Source organism: Lycium barbarum, chromosome 5, assembly GCF_019175385.1.
Source record: "Lycium barbarum isolate Lr01 chromosome 5, ASM1917538v2, whole genome shotgun sequence".
NCBI lineage: Eukaryota > Viridiplantae > Streptophyta > Magnoliopsida > Solanales > Solanaceae > Lycium > Lycium barbarum.
The window spans coordinates 137,644,151-137,664,561 of NC_083341.1; the positions used below are offsets into that span (position 1 = coordinate 137,644,151).

General features: G+C 38.3%; 1 protein-coding gene across 3 annotated transcripts; it reads right to left on the reverse strand.

The window, feature by feature from the left end:
- Positions 1-1,426: 1,426 nt before the first annotated feature.
- On the reverse strand, positions 1,427-19,582 carry LOC132641817 (mediator of RNA polymerase II transcription subunit 25). 3 transcript variants are annotated; one of them, XM_060358906.1, is made up of 16 exons: positions 19,162-19,538; positions 14,207-14,237; positions 13,939-14,002; positions 12,974-13,104; positions 10,196-10,402; positions 10,048-10,113; positions 8,666-8,870; positions 7,663-7,718; positions 6,885-7,553; positions 4,876-4,929; positions 4,187-4,215; positions 3,616-3,684; positions 3,412-3,502; positions 2,719-2,805; positions 2,317-2,604; positions 1,427-1,924 (listed from the first exon to the last, which is right to left on the reverse strand). In XM_060358906.1, the coding sequence occupies exons 1-15, from the start codon at positions 19,257-19,259 to the stop codon at positions 2,317-2,319; spliced, it is 2,145 nt and encodes a 714-aa protein (XP_060214889.1). In that variant the 5' UTR covers positions 19,260-19,538; the 3' UTR covers positions 1,427-1,924. The 3 variants fall into 3 exon arrangements, 2 of the variants coding, with proteins under 2 accessions (XP_060214889.1, XP_060214888.1); XM_060358905.1 differs by having other exon boundaries at positions 1,427-1,939; positions 19,162-19,534; XR_009582988.1 differs by lacking the exons at positions 1,427-1,924; positions 2,719-2,805 and having other exon boundaries at positions 2,465-2,604; positions 3,412-3,531; positions 19,162-19,582.
- Between the last annotated feature and the right edge of the window lie 829 nt (positions 19,583-20,411).

Here is a 20,411-nt window from a genome sequence, read left to right on the forward strand (position 1 = left end):
TGGCCTTGGCATTATGCAGCACTCTACGTCTAGCTCAAATTTGTTTTAGCTAATTTACAACCCAATAAAGTCAATAACTCATATTCCAAATTTACAAGGAGAAATACTAAAATGTAACCAGTTGAAAGACTAATGATAAGAGGACCAAGGGGTTTTGCTACTGGTGTAATGAGAAACACACCCTTACCATATGCAAGAGGGAAAGGCAGCGGTATGAGTTGGAGATATAAGGAGACACAATGTTGAGGTACAAGAGGCGAAACTAGGAATTTAAGTTTATGAATACTATATTCTAGAAAAAGCAGCTTAATAATCAAAATAAATTATTTATTCATATTAAGTAAATTTTTCTATACAATACAGTCTGGTCCAAAGTTATTGGGTTTTGCTGATCCACAAGCACAATTGTAGGGGCAATTCTGCGAATTGCCCTTCTTTTGGGGTGGTATTTAAATTTTGCCCCTCATATTTGTGGTCTTTAAGTTTTGCCCCTCGCTTAGATACCTGAGGTTCTGGGTTCGAACCCCCGCTCAGGCATAAAATAAAAAAATAATTTCACAAGACAAGGCTGGGGGCAGTGTATGCTGGATCCGGCATAAAGTCCGTAAGGAAAAACTAAAGTTATGCCGGAAGGGGCATAACTTTTCCTCAAGGCATAGTTTAGTTATGCCTTATGGGGCAAAATTTGTCCTTAAGGAACTATGCCTTATGGGGCAGACTTTTAATTAAGGCATAACCAAAAGTATGTCCCATAAGGCAGAACTTTTCCTCAAGGCATAGACTTTGCCTTGTAAGACAAACTTTTAGTTATGCAAAGTTCCGCCTTATAGGGCATACTTTTAGTTATGTCTTATGGGGCACACTTTTAGTTAAGGCATAACTAAAAGTATGCCCCATAAGGCGGAACTTTTCCTTAAGGCATAATTAAAATTTTACCTTGAAAAGTAAAATAAAATAAAATATATGCATCAAGGCAAAATCTGCCCCCTCCGGCATAACTTTAGTTTTTCCTTAAGGATTGTATGCCGGATCCGGCATACACTCCCCCAGCCCTGCCTTGCGAAATTATTTTCTTATTTTATGCCTGAGCGGGAATTCGAACCCAGAACCTCAGGTATCCAAGCGAAAGGCAAAACTTAAAGACCACACATATGAGGGGTAAAATTTAAAGACCACCCCAAAAGAAGGGCAATCTGTGCAAAAAAAAATGGAATTGTAGCTCTGCCCCTACTTGCAACATGAAAGAAACTTCATCGAGAAAAAGAAGGAAGAATGACGCCAGAATATCACCAGAAAGAGGTTGCATCACCATAGAAAATGTCACGAAAACGGCCACCACAAGTTGGCGTTGCAAGGTGGCTTTTCGATAATAGACCCTATGTTATCTGGGAGAATTCTATGATCTCAAAAAATTTGAAGTTAAAAGTGAAATAACAAAAATGAAACTTTTGTTTCTTCAACCTGTAAATCCATTAAGAGTCAACAGGAATAATGTACAAGAAACGCCCAATGTGAATTTCGGTTTTGGGGATGAACAACAACAAATCATATTAGGCAGCCAATTACTTTCCACACTGAAGCTACTCAGTTCTAAATGCTCTCCGTTTTGTAAAGTATCGTTCTACGCGAAAAGACGAGCTTAAAATCCGACAGCTAAGCAGTACGAATTTTGGCTGCTTTAGTCAAATTTAATAATTTCAAGCATTTCTGCAAAGGTGTTGTCTAATTCGTCGCCACTTTCAGTTAAAAGAACATCTATTTCATCACGATGTTCATTTAACAAATCGTCCTCCGGAATGCTTGACACTCCATGTGGTGATGAAGCTTGTGTCTGAGACATAAGTTGTGACCTTCCAGTACCTTGCATGTATGCTACTGCTTGATTCACAGCCGTCCCAATTATTGGTTGCTGCTGCTCTATGTGCTGCATTTGAGGTACCTACGGGTTGCAAAATCAGAAAGATGACCCGCCCATTTATTAGTTTAGCCCAACCCATATCAGCCCATCTAAGAATAGAGTTGATATGTAGTTCAAATTGACCAATAGAAACCTTGTAAGAATATTTTCAAAGACATTTGTTCTAATGTTTGATACATTATATATATATATATATATATATATATATATCCATGATAAAGTAAAAAAATAGTTTTCTTAGGTACTTAAAAATTTATAAAAAAACAAACAAAGAAATTAAACTTAGTATGAATTGGGCGGGTCGGGCTATGACCTGCGTTTTAGCCCATTTCTGCCTAAGTAACTTTTGACCCGCCCACATCCAGCCCAACCTGCCCATTTGACACCCCTAGCAGTACCTATTGTTGTTGTTGTTGGCTTTGTGGAGTCTGTTGTTGATGTATTCTGGGAACCTTAGACTGTTCCTGCAGAGGACCCTTACTTTGCCGCTTAAGTGGGAGCCTCCGTGGTTGCTGATGTGGCAGCTGTTGGAGGGACTGCTGCTGCTGCTGTTGCTGCAGTAAAAGGGGTTGCTGCTGTTTTAGCTGTAGACGGTGCGGTTGCTGCTGCTGCAATTGAGGAAGCGGTTGTTGCTGCGGCAGTTGCTCAGCCCGTGGATGATGTGCTGGCAGCTGCTGATTGGGTATCTGCATGTTCAGAAAAATCCGAAGGTCCATAGAATTTGAGATATCATAAAAAAATAAAGCTGCATTTTCTACGATCATCTAATCAAAGATGCTAAGTATGTCAAGGTTTATTACCTCATGAGGAAAAATGATTCCAAATAAGTGGTCAATTTTATCAACATAGAGGTACATTGTCTGTGATGGTAGTTGAATTACTGCATACTAAACAATTTATAAAGAGAAAAATGTCAGTTGAGATTTCAAACTGAAAAAGCTGAACAGGAACTCCTTATCAAGTATAGCATATTTTAATTGCACAAACTATAGCATATTTTAATTGCACAAACTTTTCAAAAGATAGTTCACAGAACAGCATGCAATAGCACATGTAACAAGTTCCCACCAAAAAAGTCACCAGAGAAATGCCATTGGACCTTAAATTCAATAGTGAATGAATTCAAATCTCATACATTGTAAATTAGAATTGCCACAGGGCAAAAGAAGATCATTTCATCAGATAAATACTACTAGTCAGAAAAGAAAAAAAGAAGAAGAGACATATACTACTGGTTAAGTTGCCAAATTCTGTAGTTTTTCTTAAGGAGTGAGAAATTAACGATGCAGATGAATGTCTTAATGATCTGACTCAAAAATTGGCAGTATCCTGATACTAAAACTGCTTTAGTTCATAGGTGTTAAGTAAGGAAAATTCGACCAATGCAATTTCATTTTTATTGACATGTCGAGCCGTCTGCAGATTCTGTATAATTATAACTGAACTATGATTGATCTCTACTTGCAAAATCATTAAGACTCGAGAAGACTTACATCCTTCTTTGCTTGCACCTTGCTAAGAAGTGCATGCTGCTCCATGGCCCAAAAAAATAGACGATGTGCCCTTCCGGTGCACCGCCTAACACTTGCATAAATGTCACAAAATTTCAGGAGCTGTAACTTGTACTGAACAGGAATCAATATCTGAAAAATGAAGAAGATCCAACAAGATAATATATTTTGTCTCAGAAAAATTACCGGTCTATCATTTGCTCTTTGGTAATAAAGCCGATAATTTGCATTGTTGGGGGCCAATTTGCAGCAAGCCTGAGCCAAGAAAAGAAAAAAATCAGTTCGAAGTGTTAACGTAGTCTAAATACTTTGAAAATTTTATGGTTGCAAAAAGAAGACATCAAGATAGACAAAGAGGAAGAAAAGGTAAATTTACAAATAAGCCAAGAAATTAAGCTTATATAGTTTACATCATGGAGTATGCATACTTAACGAAAAATAGGACAAAATGGAAAAAATATTTATATAGGCGATACCAATTTGTTGAGAAATATATTTTAGTTATGTTAGTATGTTTACTTTAGGACCTATGCTTTAAGGGGATCTTTTTTTTGTAAATATCTTGACTGCTGAAAACAGTGTCAGTGTGCTAAAACTATCTCTGTACCATCTAATGTTGAAACAACAATGATATACTCTCCTACACATGAGAGAAAATTTTGTAGCTTCACTCCACAGAGGGGTTATTACCGGTGCAATCAACTTGAATTGTGAATGTTGGACAGTTAAATCAAAGCATTAATGAAAATGTACTTACGATTCAGAAGCTGAAGCACTCTTGAACCCCTGCCAAAAGAGAGAATAAACCACAAGATCTTAATCAGCAAAGAATCAAAAAACAGTTTAGAACATGAAAAAGGAATTACACAAGAAAAAAATTAAAAAATAACCAAGAAATCCCTGAGGGTCACTGGCTCACGGTTCGAAATCGGTGGATATTGAGCCAGACACTCTATCCTTCTCCACTTAAATACCAGACATTTGTCTGAAGCAAGGTTCGAACCCTTGATGTGTGTCTAACCTACACATTATGCATCGCGCTCTTACCACTAGGCCAAAGCCCTGGTATCAGGAATTACATAATATGATAATACTTTATCTACTAGTGAGGATTGGAGCGTCAGCCTACAGGCTCTACATCTATCTGCCAATGAAACTATTAAAAGGAAGTAATAATACTCTCTCCGTCTGAATTTATGTGAAGGTGTTTGACTGAGCACAAATTTTAAGAAAAAAAGGAAGACAACTTGTGGTCTAAAATTAGTCATGGATATTTGTATGGCTATAAATCATCTCATCAAGGATAGAATGGGAAGTATGAAGTTAAATTGTTATTAATTATAGAAAGATGACGCTCTTTTTGGGATTGACTAAAAAGGAAAAAGTATCACATAAATTGGGATGGAGGGAGTAACAAGCTCCCGTACAAGACAAGTTTAAACACACCTGTAGTCTCGTAATATGTAAAGGTTGACCCTGTCTATTGCCATATAAGTCTCCCTGCAACGTTTTCATCAAAAAGTTAGCAGTGCTTCATCCACGTCATGTCAAAATTGAGTTGCCTGGAGTTAATCCTAAGGACAATGATTGGAGAAAAAAAAGAACAAAAGAACAAACCATGTGGATGATTAAAAAGGTTAATCAAAAGTCGATTTTGAAAACATATACGGAAAAATACATCTGAATAGTTATCAGCAATAGATCCCATTTATCAACATTGTCAATAGCTAGAATTTATGCAATTCATAAGGAAATCACCACACTAAACACATTCTGTTGTTCATAGTAGGGTTCTGAGAACCCCAAAGTTCTACTTCGTTGGTTCTTTAACAGGCCTTGTTACATTTTCTTTGAAAAGACAATGCAGACAAAGGTTTATTTACCTATTGCATAACAAATGTCTTTTTCTCCCTAACAAAAAGGTCACAAATTAGGTATTTCACAGAAGTTTGGTTATGGTTCAAGTAAATAAAACTGCAGTAACATTCAGAAAGTACTAGTTGTTTTTCACGATATATATGAAGCAACTCTTGGCACTCCTCCAAGATGTCAAGGAAGATTAGGTCATTAGAATAAGCATAGAAGAGTAAAGAAAGCACCATATTTTAATTAGAAAAAGTAAGACACCTAGCTAACTTCTTACTATTGCCCTTCTCAGCTAAAAGCATTATGTCTGGTTCAACAGAGAAAAAAATAAATGGCCCTTTCTGAGTAGTGACTTTCTTGATGTGCCAAAAGCCTGTTAATCATGTTCTGCTCACAGTATTTAGCCTTCTCCACCTTGCCATCTTAGGATGTCATGTTAACTACTTTGGTTTGAGTGTCTTCTTACAAACTAATTAATTCAATATTCATCTTTTATCAGAAAAATTCAGTACTCATCCAGTGGTATAAGCTTAAGCATCATCTTGCAACTATATCTTATAATACTCATCTACTCAGTTCATGTTTAGTATCGTTCAATATTTTACCCCATAGATTTGGAAGCATAATAGAGTGCATTTTGCATGGCAAACCCCTACCCTCCCTCTAAATGTGCCATCCTCTGATTTCTCGGCTTCACTTTCTGCTAGCTTATACTGTTCATGCTCCTAACACGAACTCTCTGAAACTGAGTCACCAAAGAAAGCAGCAAAATGACTAAGAACTGGAACACATTACTGAATTTAGTGGGATTGGGACACATTTCAAATTAGTTTAATTTCTTTACTGCCTTTTACAAATTTCTGACATGACTGGTCAACATTCTTTTTTGTTAATTCTGGTCAAATAATTATCTATTGAGCATCTCATATCATGGTTTGAGTAATCGGAAACTGGATATCAGGGTCAGCCTAAAGCATCAATTCAGACTTTACAAGAACAAATCCATCAAATACAGATGGATGAAACTTGGATGTGATATTTGCATGGTTGGTGTCCAGGACACGGAGCAAGACATTCGCAGTCGATTGCAACCTTCAAAGTGACTTCAGGAAAGCCCCTTAAAAGGATTCCGTCAGTAATCATCATAAATATGTGCAGTAAACAACAAAACTCTACCACCAAACAAATCTTTCGGCTTATGAACTTTGTCGCTACACTACAATGACGACAAGGTTACATCAAATAACAGAAAATTCTTGATAAAGTGGTTCTTTTTCAAAAGTTGGACATCTTAGCCTAACCATATGATCGCCAGATCACTGGGAGAAGAAAAACTAACCACTACATCTCGACAGCAGAGATAGTAGGGCTATTAATTAATGAATCAGAAACTTCTTGATTTTTAAATCAATGTATCAACAGCCGGTACAAAACATCAAGAAAAACTAAATATATGGCACTCTTTAAAATAGTTCAAATTTAAATCCTATCTGTTAGTTAGACAGTAAAAACTTTAATGGAAGATTTCCTTATGGAAAATAGAGTCCGCCCCCCATCTTCAGCTCTTTCTACTTATTAGTTGGTCTTACCTCCCAGAATTTGACAAACTTTGATTGAGCTGATGGTAATATAGCCGATGTTTGCTGCTGAGATAGAGACATGTTAGCCTCTGTACTGTTATTCCTGCCGAGAGGCAGCATTTCAGGCTGTCCTTGTTGAGTCATCCCTGGAGTAGGCATCATTGTGCCAATTCCCGAAGGCATGCCAGTATTCCCGCTTTGCATTATTTGAGACCCAGGGAGATTTCCTTGACTCATTACAGGTGCTGTTTGACTGCTTGCACCAATACCTCCTTGGATATTACCCAACAGTTGGGACATGCAAAGGTTTGAACTCCCAGACATACTGGGAGCCATCGAAGTTAATGATGCAGGATCGGAGTTTTTATCTATCTGACCAGTTCCGGCAAATGGAGAAAACCCAGTCATTGATGTGACACCTGGTTGCCCAGATGATAATACAGCTGGAGCAGCAAGTACAGCAGACGTCACTCCATTCAATATACTGACATTTCCAGCTGCTCCACTAAATGGATGTAAGGACTGTGTCACCACACTGACAATAGGTATTGTTTCCTTAGTATTCTCATTAGTCGGGAGCATCTCCTCAGAAACAGAAAAGGGTAAACAACTTCCCATGCCTGTAATGAGTTGATGTGGAGGTGCAAGTCCAGTAACGGAGGTTACCGTGGTGGTCTCCTGAAAATATATGTAATAAGGTCATGAGATCCACAATGCTCTATGTTATTTTAGCAAAGCAAATAACTCATCCAAATGACAAGCAAAGAAACAAGTTATTGAATCTTACAATGTTTACAGCTGCAGCAGGAATATTTCCAGCTGAAATTGGTTCTTGATTCATAACTGAAAGGATCATGGACAAGAGTCAGCTCTCCTTCTACAAAACTCAGTGAATCAGCAATATATCATAGGATGCTCTATATGAGATTTCTGAACCAATATCTATCAATATCGAAGTAGTCTACATATGTTACGCAAGAGATTCATTAATTTGGACCTACATTATTTGAAATGAAAAGTAAGACGGTATTCAAGCAGAGACACAACTCGACCCAACTTCAGAAGAGCACAATAATAGATGATGTTAAGAAGAAAAAACGTACGTCTGCTTTCATGCCTCAAATAATTGAGACAAGGGGATGGACATATACTAGGTCTAGCTGTATCAATTAAGCAACCAGTCATCTATTCGACAGGTCTAGCGCAACAAGAGCAATTGAAACAAATTAATCAGCAGCACCATAAAGAAGAACAAAATGGAAAGAATAGAGTGAAAGGATTCACATTAATCCTGAATTGCGATTGCTATTGTTCACTATCATCATCATCACCATTGTTGTTATGCTGCTACTATTAACACTACTATTATGACTGTTGTTATTAGTATTGTTATTTGGCTTTTTCTTTTGTCTGGGTTTGATCAAGAGCATTGAAAAGTTTAAGATGTTAAACCCAAATTATATTCAGCTAATAAACTTCCTCCAGATATACTGTGATATTGCTGACCTTCACTATGGTGTCAAATGGCTGGTCTATTTCATATTTTCACAGCTCGCCCCGACCCAACTTGCAGATGAAGTGTACACTTTTTTGTCAATTGCTCTCTTTCATTTTATGCATTCAGTTATTGATTTATCCTCTACAGCGTACTTCTTACTTTATATTCACAAAATAATCTTCTTTCAACAGAACATGGACATTTAAAATGACTCAGGCATATCTATAACAATATCCGGAGTAAACATTCATAAAAGGCATGTATGAAAGAAAGAGTCCAGAATTTTCCTGACCTGCTGGATTAGAAGTTGCTGCTGGCCCAGAAACCGGAGGCACAGAAGACGTAGCCATTTCACTCTGGTTTGGCGCCAAACTTTCCATTTCAGTGCGACTTAAAGCAGCACAAGCCTCGCTGAAATTTTCCGAAATTAATACAAGATAATTTGGATTCTTAGATGTATCAACGGGCGGGTCAGCTGCTTCTGGATCGCATTTTCCCTAGATCAATACAAGTTTGCACTTAGTATAGTCAACTAAATTGAAGGGGCAATATGTTTCCTACTTCAAATCACCAGCACTAAAATTATACCAATTTAGCATTGCATGCCAAGTCAGCAGGATTTAAATTTATTCTTCTGGATGATGAAAGAATCTAACTATAGAAACCATCTTAGTATGTCAAACGAGAATATTAGCATGGGGAGTTTCAAGATAACAAAAGAGAAGCCAATAACTTATCCATAATGCCATGAAAGCCATCACAGCATCTAAGATACATATACTTTTTATAATCAAGTTTTCATACTTCCCGATGATGAAGCTAGAAGTTTCCCCACTCCTATGGGATGTTTCACATTCTCAATTTTGGGATCCTAAAGGGAAGCATCATTCTGTCAACGGTGACAAATTTAAATGGGCAACAAAAAATTTACAGGAACCTACTTTCTGGAGCACTTGGTAAATCTTACTTATGATGTAAATCTTACTTTGATAAACAAGCACAATGACTTTGAAATAATTGGGAGTATAAACTTCACCACAGATCACCTTTCTCTATTCAAGACAAAGCAATAACAAGTGATAACGTCATGTATACTATTAAATTAAACAGTGGCGCAGCTGGAGCTAAGTGGAGTAATTGAATTCCCTTAGTTGAAAAAATTTAATATGCAAAAAGGGCAATAACGGTGTTGTTTGGTATATATAAGTTGTGGAATCCCCTTGATATAAGGAAAAAAGTATAGTGAAGTTGCAACGGACGTTCAAATATTGCTTTAGATCACAAGTTCAAATCCCAAATGTGACATTTTATTGTTTTCTTGAATACCTGCTCCTGATGGAATAGCCACCCAGAGGACAAAACTTAAAAGGAGAGTTCCTCTAACAGCATTCCATGCAACTTAAAACTATGTGCACTTAATGAAAGAAAAGAAAACGATATGGTATCATCACTTTACTGCCTGTCTCCTCAACATAGAACAATAGTAGATGAGGCCCAAATTTAGCAACTTCTTAATTCAGCAGAGGAGACACAATTAATCCTACAGGAGTTTGAACTGACATGCAGACAGTAATTACTGTGTATCACTAAGACAAGCTAAACTTCAACATATTGTCAACAGGTTTTGACCCTAAAAACAAGGGGTTGCTCAGTGAAAAATTTGTCCATAATTACCGCGTTATATATTGCCCTAACTTTCAAAAGCTTCCTCGGGCATATAACTGACAATGAAACAGAGCACTGCAAGAAAAGAAAAAAATTCAGCGGAGGAATATGAGGGAAGCACCATGGTCTTGAAGAGAAAAGGACTACCAATTAGTACCTGCGGAAATGCCCTTGCAACAGTCTCCGCATCAGCTAATACATTACCAGTATGAGCTTCAGTATTTCTAGTCTGCTCCAGATTCTGCATCACTGGACAATATATTGGTCTAGGCAATGCACACGGGTTGCTTGCAGCCACAAGTATACAATGTCTTCGCCCATCAGCATTTTGTTTCGATTCGTTTCCATTCAGTGAAGCAAACATCTGAATGAAACATCAGTCAAGTGAAATATATATACATGCAGTATGAGGAGGAAACAAACTTGTTTTCCACAGAGAAAGGCTATGTATAACAGAAGCAGTTCAGTTTACATTGTGATGCAACATAGAACAAAATTCCATCCACTACATGATCAATTCCATCCACTACGTGATCAATTCCTCTTTTTTATGCTTTTATTGAGCCGGGGGTCTTTCGGAAACAGCCGTCCTACCTTGGTAGGAGTCAGGTCTGCGTACACTCTACCCTCCCCAGACCCCACGATGTGGGATTTCACTGGGTTGTTGTTGTTGTTGTTGTTGTTGTACATGATCAATTCCTCCTACGGTACGGTATAGGTTGATAACAAACTTGGGCTGTTAGAATTGGCAACCATTTGTCTGGTCGGTTTTAATACCAAACAAACCTGACCAACTCAAAGCAGAAAACAGCCCATCGGCATTTCTGTTTCAAAATCAGAAACATCTGTGACTTGTTGGCTTTGCCCCAAACCCACCCCCTCTTCATCCTTCAATCCATTCCTTGGATTTTTCCGGTCTTTTTTTAAGTTTTGCTTTTCCCCAATTCACAGCTAGTTTATACAGAAGAACCTTTAAATAGAAGGTGAAGAGGTTTAGTCAGTTTAAATCTGATTTAAACTAAAAGCACTTTCTTTTAATAAATATTCAATGTATTAATCACCAAGATAGCGCCAAAGCATGTGAACAAAAGTTCATATACATACAATCATGTATATAGACTACTCTTGATCTCCTGACAAACCTACTCATCGATCTATATGAAAAAGGAGGTATTTCTTTACATATTCACCAATTTGAAAGTCTCTAATATGTTTTAGGACTTTATGATATCTTCTAGCAAAAAAAAAAATTCAAATAAAAGCACTTTCTTTTAATAAATCAAAATTCAATGTATTAATCACCAAGATAGCGCCAAAGCATGTGAACAAAAGTTCATATACATACAATCATGTATATAGACTACTCTTGATCTCCTGACAAACCTACTCATCGATCTATATGAAAAAGGAGGTATTTCTTTACATATTCACCAATTTGAAAGTCTCTAATATGTTTTAGGACTTTATGATATCTTCTAGCAAAAAAAAAAATAGCAAAGCCGAACCTCCCAAAACAACAACATACGCAGTGTAATCCCACAAGAGAGGTCTGGGGAGGGTAGAGTATTTGCAGACCTTACCCCTACCTTGGGAGGTAGAGACGCTGTTTCCGGTAGACCCTCAGCACAAGGAAAAACATATCAAAGCAGATGGGAAGAAGACATAACGGAAATGAAGAAAAAGTACAATAGAAACTCCCAAAAAGAAAACCAAACTCAATAAACACTCTTCTTTTTTCCTGAAGAAACAAAACCAAAACCAACTTCACAAACAAATACCAAAACCAAACCTTTGTCTAATGCAAACGCCACCTGGGAGAAAAGGTATGCTTCAACATTGTGAGAGTAACAATAAAGCTTTTAACTTATCATGACCTAATAAAGCACTTGTAAATTTAGGTTAGCAGACATTTATGCGAACCAACTAATGCAACTACTAACATGTTAAGCCTGTTCAGGAACCGGGGGAGGATATAAGAGAATCAAAACGAGAACCTATTACTCTCTATACTGTTTAACTGTCCCACCCTCCACCTTATCCCTCCCATACAGAATGACCTCTTTCCTCAATGGAAAAGGTTTATGATCTTCATAATATCAAGTTCACATAACATATGTACACTCTTTTACATCTTCCAACTACTACTTCAATGTACTTCTAACAAAGTCAAATATATTAGCCCTTTCAAACTTTCTAATCTCGTTTTTCTTGTAAGGTAAAGTAACTTTCTAATCCTAGTCTATGCACAGGTCAAACTATGTCTACAATGTGTAAAAATGAGTATAACTGATTGTTACCATATGACGCACAAGTCAACCCAGTATATGAACTGGGAAAAGTAAACAAATCTGATCTGAATAAAGATGAAATAGAGCCTCCAGCCAAAAAGAAAACCGATGAAAAACAGTTGAATCTATGTAATGAGAAGGAAAGTGCCCTTCCTCAGTTTATGTTGGTACTTCACAACCGTAAGACAAATACATTTCTGCTGATTTCACTCCTACATAAAATCTTATATGAGCAACAAGCCGTCCAAATAAAACAGAAAGCAGCAAATAGAAGCAATATTTACTAGCTATTTATCTTTGAAAAAAACTACGATTTCTACACTTCCACAAACTTTTAAGTGAAAACTGAAACTTATCATCACGATTCTGAACAGCAATAGCATGGTAAGGAACAAAAACTATGCCTCAATCCTAAGCTAGTTGGACTGGCTAATGGTACAGATTATAGCAAAAGTTTAACTGATAAATCACACGGACCTCACAGATAACTCCCCAGAGAACAAAAGGAAGCACAATGGGGAAAGTGTGTAAAAGAAAATAAACAAGTAAGAGATGTTTAAATAATAACAAGCAAAACAAAACTAGACTAATAATACCAACAGAAATGCCAGATTCATTTTCAAAACATCCTAAACAGTAAAACACACCGTCAATGCTGCAGCAAGGCCTTCTGCAACTGCAGCATCATCAAAACCACCACCTAAGAAAGGTATAGCTGATAGCCGCTGGAAAAACATATCTATGTCTTTTGTCCAACCACTTCGTTGAAGCAGGCAACCTGTGTTAGAGATGGTGAAAGTGGAAGATGAAAAAAAAAACGTTATCCAAAGAAAAAGAAAAAGATGTTCATTCTTAGGCAAGGAGAGGTGAAAGAAAGCCTCAAAACTTTGAATTAGGACACATCATCCCCGTCAAAGTTTATGTTGAGGCCAATCGCTAACTTTGTTTTGGTTAATGGGGGTGGAGATGGGGGTCTCACTGAATAGCTGGTTTTACATAATATAGTGTCAGGATTAGCAGAGATTATTAAGCAAGACGAAAGCATGCTTCAGCCCTAGCAAACTGGAGGTTTCTACTTCAGAAACAACAGCCAACAACTAAAGTTTGTTTAAATGAAAAAATCAAATTTACTATACTATCAATGAAAAAATCAATCTGGAAAAAAAGAAAATTATTTAAGTGAAAATTTCAGATTTACTATACTAACCATAAAAGAGTATTTGTCTAAATCATGGCTCATGAGGATCACACAAATATAACAAATTCTTCTGTCGCACATAAAGATTTGACATGCGGAAATCACATGCTAAAATATTTCTCTAAACATGGAGCACACAAGGATCAAAGAAGAAGATAGTCCTAATAATGATGGAATGATGCCAACTGTACAAAACAGTCACTAAAATGCCCATAAAGATTTGTACAAAATAACTACGTCTTGCTTATTTGATTCCCTTTTTTTTTTTTTAAATCAAGATTTTATATTAAATAAAGTAACATATTTGATTCCTTTTTCTAGTTGAGATTGAGACAGGGTCTGAAGATTTCATACTTAAGTTGCAATTGTGTCAGCCAACATGAAAAGCTATTTAAGAACAAAATGGATACAAACCACTGTAGGGACTGTGCACATTAAAGACCACCAATGACAGCTCTACATCGCCAGCAAATGGGTTCTGGAATTTCAACAGGGGAAACATAAAATTAGCTAGTAGCTAAAAAGAAACATAAGAAGTTGATAATTGCCTTCAACTCAAAGCCGTAATGGAATATCATCTCCCCCTAGTCAAGTATACAGTATCTTGGACATTACAATTACCATTATGGATTACTAAAGACGAAAAAGTGGTTTACAAGATGAACAATATGAATTTATGAACCTGTTCTGTCGAATCAGCTTCAGTGAAGGACCTGAAAAATTTACCAAAGCCTATTAATCAAACGCAACATATATTGATATCCATCAATTAGTTTACATTTCAAATCAAGATACAGTTGCAAAGCATCAAATTAAGATTTAAAGGAAGCAGAAAAGGCTATCACGACAGCACAAAAGAAATATTTAACACTTGGAAACTGAAGGTCTCTAGGGGAAGCAAATCTTTGAACAGTTAAGAAGCATCACGATTGTTGATGTCACAGAACAGTCAATTGAGTTCACAATCATCATATGAATATTCTTGGGAAAATCCCATTCTCTCAATGGGATGAGCATATGAAAATGTCTACAACACCAACACTCCAGCAGTAACAATATTCTAGCAACTAGTTTGATTGAAAAACTAAAACCAACAACGATGTTGAAGAACTCCAAACCAGCAGCATTTTCATTGATCATTCAAGCTAAAGCTAATCAGTTGACTCTTCTAGCTAAAAACACTGAAGTGAAACAAAGAGAACATTGGAGCTGGATGGACAGTAATTATTTTCTCCGTACATGATGAGAAAAAAGCTGATGTGAGTCTTAAGAGACTAAGATCACCCCTATACAAGAGAGAGAGAACCAAAAAAACACAAAAAGGACATAGAACATCTCAAAACAAGGAAAGAAAATAATGGAAGCTATTGGATACTATAACTCAAGTTTAAATGTTATAGAAGGTAAGGAAACAAGCCTGATTATATGTTTCAGTCTCTACAAGAATTTTAGGCCAATAAAACCCCAAGGCTGCTGTCCCTTCTACAAGTACAATTAGTTGTCTGTTTCACCATATTTTTCTCCTTGGCAGCCTGGTGCTCAGAGATGGGAGAAGATACATGGCTCATGATGTAATCCAGGGGTTAAATAGCAAACAGCCTTCACGAAAAATTAACCAAATCATACTGACTAGAACATGTTAAAATTCCCATCAAACTAGGAAATGTGTTAAAACATCCAATCTTCTTCATCCAAATCTGTCCAAGTTGACAAATTTTGAAAAAGCATTTACTACTCCGTAATAGCTGTAATGTTAACTTTCAGATTTAAGATCAGAAATTAATACTTCTCAAAGTTTATATATTTCCTTTAGGCTTTAAATTCAGCAAGCTGGCAAGTCAAATAATGGGAAATACTAGCTAAGAAACTGGAGGTCCCCATAAATTTATCGTGTCCCAACAAATGCAAAGAGAACATTACAAAGCATTTCACCTATACATCAATAGTTGAGATAATCATTAATGAATCATAAACTCATTTTTGATTTAGGGATCAAGATGACGAGGAAGAAGAGGGTCGGGGATGACCGACCTAGGATCAGATGGGGGAGTTTGACCACGACTAGTGCTCTGGAGATGGGAGAGAAATTGAAGGATATGGGGGCCTGGAATAGTAGTGGGGATGCGACCAGTATGTGGGATAGGACGGCTAGTTGCATTAGGGTTGTAGCAAGGGAAGTGTTGGGGGTCTCGACAGGTAGTCGTGGTCGGCATCGAGGGGACTGGTGGTGGAATAGAGAAGTGCAAGGGAAGGTGGAAGCAAAGAAGGTGGCGTATGCGAAGTTGATAGAAAGCAAGGATGAGGTGGAGAAGTGGACGAATAGGGAACTTTATAAGATAGCGAGGAAGGAGGCGAAGTTGGCGATTTCGACGGCAAAAACGGCAGCTTTTGAACGCCTTTATGCTGAACTAGAAGAGAAAGGCGGGGATCAGAAATTGTTCAGGCTAGCCAAGTCGAGGGAGAGAAGGGCACGCGATGTGGATCAAGTGAAGTGCATCAAGGAAGAGCATGGAAAAGTATTGGTAGAGGAGACTCTCATTAGACGGAGATGGCAGTCATACTTCCACAAACTCTTGAATGAAGAAGGGGACAGAGACATTGTGTTGGGAGATTTGGAACATACAGGGAGGCGTCACGATTTTGGGTATTGCAAGAGTATTAAGGTTGAGGAGGTTAAGGGTGTTGTTCGTAGGATGCGCAGGGGAAGAGCGACCGGACCTGACAAGATTCCTGGGGAATTTTGGAAGAGCGCGAGCTCGGTAGGTTTGGAGTGGCTGACTAGGTTTTTTAATGTCATCTTTAAGACCGCAAGGATGCCCGAAGAATGGAGGTCGAGCGTAATGATCCCTCTATACAAGAACAAGGGGGATATCCAGAGTTGCAACAACTATAGAGGTATCAAGCTGCTAAGCCATACTATGAAAGTGTAGGAAAGGGTGGTGGAGATGAGGGTGAGGAGAGGCGTGTCTATTTCAGAGAATCAGTTCAGATTCATGCCGGGACGCTCAACTACAGAAGTCATCCATCTTGTGAGGAGACTGGTGGAGCAGTATAGGGAGAGGAAGAGGGACTTACACATGGTATTCATCGACCTAGAAAAGGCTTACGACAAAGTTCCAAGAGAGATCCTATGGAGATGTTTGGAGGCTAAAGGTGTACCTGTGGCGTACATTAAGGTGATCAAGGACATGTATGAGGTAGCCAAAACCAGGGTAAGGACAGTAGGAGGGGACTCAGAGCACTTCCCAGTTGTGATGGGGTTGCATCAAGGATCAGCTCTTAGTCCGCTTTTATTTTCCTTGGTGATGGATGGATTGACACGACAAATTCAAGGTGAGGTGCCATGGTGTATGCTTTTCGCGGATGACATAGTCCTGATCAACGAGACTCGTAGCGGAGTTAACGCTAAGCTGGAGGGTTGGAGACATACCTTGGAGTCTAAAGGGTTTAAGCAGAGTAGGACCAAGACAGAGTACTTGGAGTGCAAGTTCAGTGAAGCACCTCAGGAGGTTGGCGTGGAAGTTAGGCTTGGTACCCAGGCCATCCAGAAGAAAAGTAGTTTCAAGTATCTTGAGTCTATCATGCAAGGCAGCGGGGAGATTGACGATGATGTCACACATCGTATTGGGGCAGGGTAGATGAAATGGAGGCTCGCTTCCGGAGTGCTACGTGACAAGAAGGTGTCACCAAAACTTAAGGGCAAGTTCTACAAAGTGGTGGTTAGACCGACTATGTTGTATGGGGCAGAGTGTTGTCCAGTTAAGATCTCTCACATTCAAAAGATGAAAGTTGCCGAGACGAGAATGTTGAGATGGATGTGTGGGCACACCAGGAGTGACAGGATTAGGAATGAGGCTATTCGGGACAAGATAGGAGTGGCCTCGGTGGAAGACAAGATGCGGGAAGCGAGACTGAGATGGTTTGGGCATGTGAAGAGGAGAGACACAAATGCCGGAGGTGTGAGAGGTTGGCCATGGATGGTTTCAGAAGAGGTAGGGGTAGGCCGAAGAAATATTGGGGAGAGGTGATTAGATAGGACATGGCGCAGTTACAGCTTATCGAGGACATGACCTTAGATAGGAGGGTTTGGAGGACCCACATGAGGGTAGAAGGCTAGTAGATAGTCTCGTTATCCTTCCTTATTAGTAGGCACGTTATCGCAGTATAATTTCTTGTGCTCTGATTTCTGCTATTATCTGTTATTTCCTGTACTTTATAATAAGGGCAGCCCGGTGCACTAAGCTCCCGCTATGCGCGGGGTCCGGGGAAGGGCCGGACCACAAGTACAGGCCTTGTGTCGCTTTTGTTATTCTATACTTTGATTATTCTATTTTATCTGTGTCGCTTTCGTTATTTGCATTTCCATATCGCTTTGAATTTCTTAGCCTTATCTGACCTCTTTTTATGCTTTTTATTGAGCCGAGGGTCTTTCGGAAACAGCCGTCCTACCTTGGTAGAAGTAAGGTCTGCGTACACTCTACCCTCCCCAGACCCCACGTTGTGGGATTTCACTGGGTTGTTGTTGTTGTTGTTGTTGTAAACTCATTTTTGAATTTTAACATAGTTATCTTTTTCTGACACCCCTCAACACAACAAAAGGAAATAAAGAGAAAATACAGGTAGCCACATTCGGTTTCTGCTACAAAAACCCCAATCAGAAACTACTTTATGGCGGGGTAGCCTCTTCTACGAGCGCATTGTATTTCATCAATTATCGATATCTTCATACAATGATAGGATGATTAATACTAACTGAAATTACATGTTGCTCCATGAAGAAGATCACATTCTTCCCTTTACCACTACATCAATTTATCTCACTACAATCTACATAATTCCACGCTTCTAAAACTTGATTCAAGATTCAGTTAAAAAAGACTGGGCGACAGGCCAGCATCCTTGCCTCCAAAATGGTCAGATTAACCTCATATGGGCTTGCTTTAATACCCAAGGCTTCAATAATTTACTAAAATTAGGGGGCAGAACTTCCATCTAATAATCACCCTTGAAAAGGAAAGCAATATTCCTTACGAATAATCCTGAACACTGAAAATTTATTCCTTACGAATAATCCTGAACACTGAAAATTCTATCCCTTATCAGGAGTAAATTTATGTAAGGCGCTCTTTTCTTGTGTTCATTTATTAAAGTACACCTAGGTTTTAAGACTTCAACGCCATCAATGTCGACTAGTGGAACTTCTCACAAACTCAGATGCTATTTTGACATAACCATCACTCATAGAAGTGTGTGTTTGCGGAAAGCGTCCTCTATTTTTTACATCATGGAATGGGATTTTGGCCTCTCATCTTTTGTGAATAATCCAATTCAGGTTTATTCTAATGAAATTTAGATCTTAAAAAGGTGCATTCTAGCATGTAACAATCTAATTGCTGGATATCGACTAATTAAACCAAATGTACTCCTTACACGATATGCAGATTACCAATTTCACTAAAATTAATCGTCACCACAAATCAATTCAATAAAACACCAAACAAAAACGGAAATAAGTTTCACTGCATTGATAGCGATAAAATCAATGACAAATCAGTTCATTAATTAGTCAAGAGAAAACGATCCATGCAAACATAGATCGGATGGAATGAGGGGTCGTATGTGGATGCGAAGTAGTACCATATCGTTTTCTCGAGGTAATCGGAAAGGATTGTTTTCCAGTGAGGTCCCATGGCGGCAGTGCCTTCAACGACAACGATTAGCTGTTTTCTCATCATTTGTGTTTTGCCAAAGATTCTATAAAATGATTGTTGTTCTCCAATTATGGCTCTATTTATAAGATAGTATACAACTTCAGGGTTGGGGATGGAATTGATAATGTATGTCTAGACATCGAAATGTTGTTGGATTTAAAATGGGCCTCTAGAAAACGAAACCAATCCATGTTCTTCAAAACCCTAAGGTCCGTTAGAGTTTGTTGGAGGCTACTCTACCCTAAGGAGTACATATTCCATTGAGGAGGTATCTCGAAAATCCCATAAACTCCTGGAATATTCACCAAGAAATCAAGGCATCAAAGTAATCAAGAGACGTTCTTCCTCAAGATCAACTCAAAATGTTTCCCGACGTTCTCGGAGATCAAACATAACTCAAGGAGGTCCAAATCATCCAACATTCGAGAAATACGCTACTAACAGCCCTCAAATCACAGAGAAAATTTAGAAGAGAAGAATCAAGAGAACAACAAAATTGTACTCAACGGCATTCATCAATAATATTACTTTTTGTTTTATTTTCTATTGCAATTAATTTTCATAACTCGGAAATTGTTGCGAACAATATGAATGGTAGTTTCATACCTCACTTTCACTTCCGCTTTCCGGTCTTCACTCGCTTTACTTCCCATTTCGTTTTTGCCTAACAGTTCCAACAGTCTTGTTTTTATTTGTTTTATAAATAGCTTATTCAACTTCAAGCGCATCTTTCACCTTTGCTTTTAGTACATCTAACAAGGAGCCAATGAGGGAGGGAAAAAGAAAGGATAGATAAAGAAGTCCCTACCTAGTCATTGAATCAAATGTCAATATCCCTGCGGCCTAATGCCAAAAGTCAATATCCTGAAAGACCCGCAAGGGTGGCTCAGTTAGTTGAGCATGGGGCTTTCATAATGGAGGTCTCAGGTTCGAAACCTCCTGCCTACGACAGCAGGGGATTTGCCTTCTGGTCGAGCTCGTTGCATCGGGCTTGCCCAGTGCGGGTTACCTCTCCTGTGTGGTTTGCGAGCTATTGCACAGGAGCTGGGTTTACCCTGTCCGCACCCGAAAGGTAGCGGCTGCGGGTTCCCATGTCATCAAAAAAAGTCATATCCTGAAAGGACAAACTAATGGACTAATGGTCACAATCCAAACCTTAATTTCACGAATTTGAAT

What these genes read in the sequence shown, in the direction of transcription:
- LOC132641817 (XM_060358906.1), bottom strand. Translation starts at nt 19,259, where the DNA reads ATGATGAGAAAACAGCTAATCGTTGTCGTTGAAGGCACTGCCGCCATG. An exon ending in AGGTGCAAGCAAAGAAGGAT is followed by an intron (nt 2,806 to 3,411) that starts GTAAGTCTTCTC and finishes TAAATTGTTTAG; the next exon opens with TATGCAGTAATTCAACTACC. An exon ending in GAATCATTTTTCCTCATGAG is followed by an intron (nt 2,605 to 2,718) that starts GTAATAAACCTT and finishes CTGAACATGCAG; the next exon opens with ATACCCAATCAGCAGCTGCC.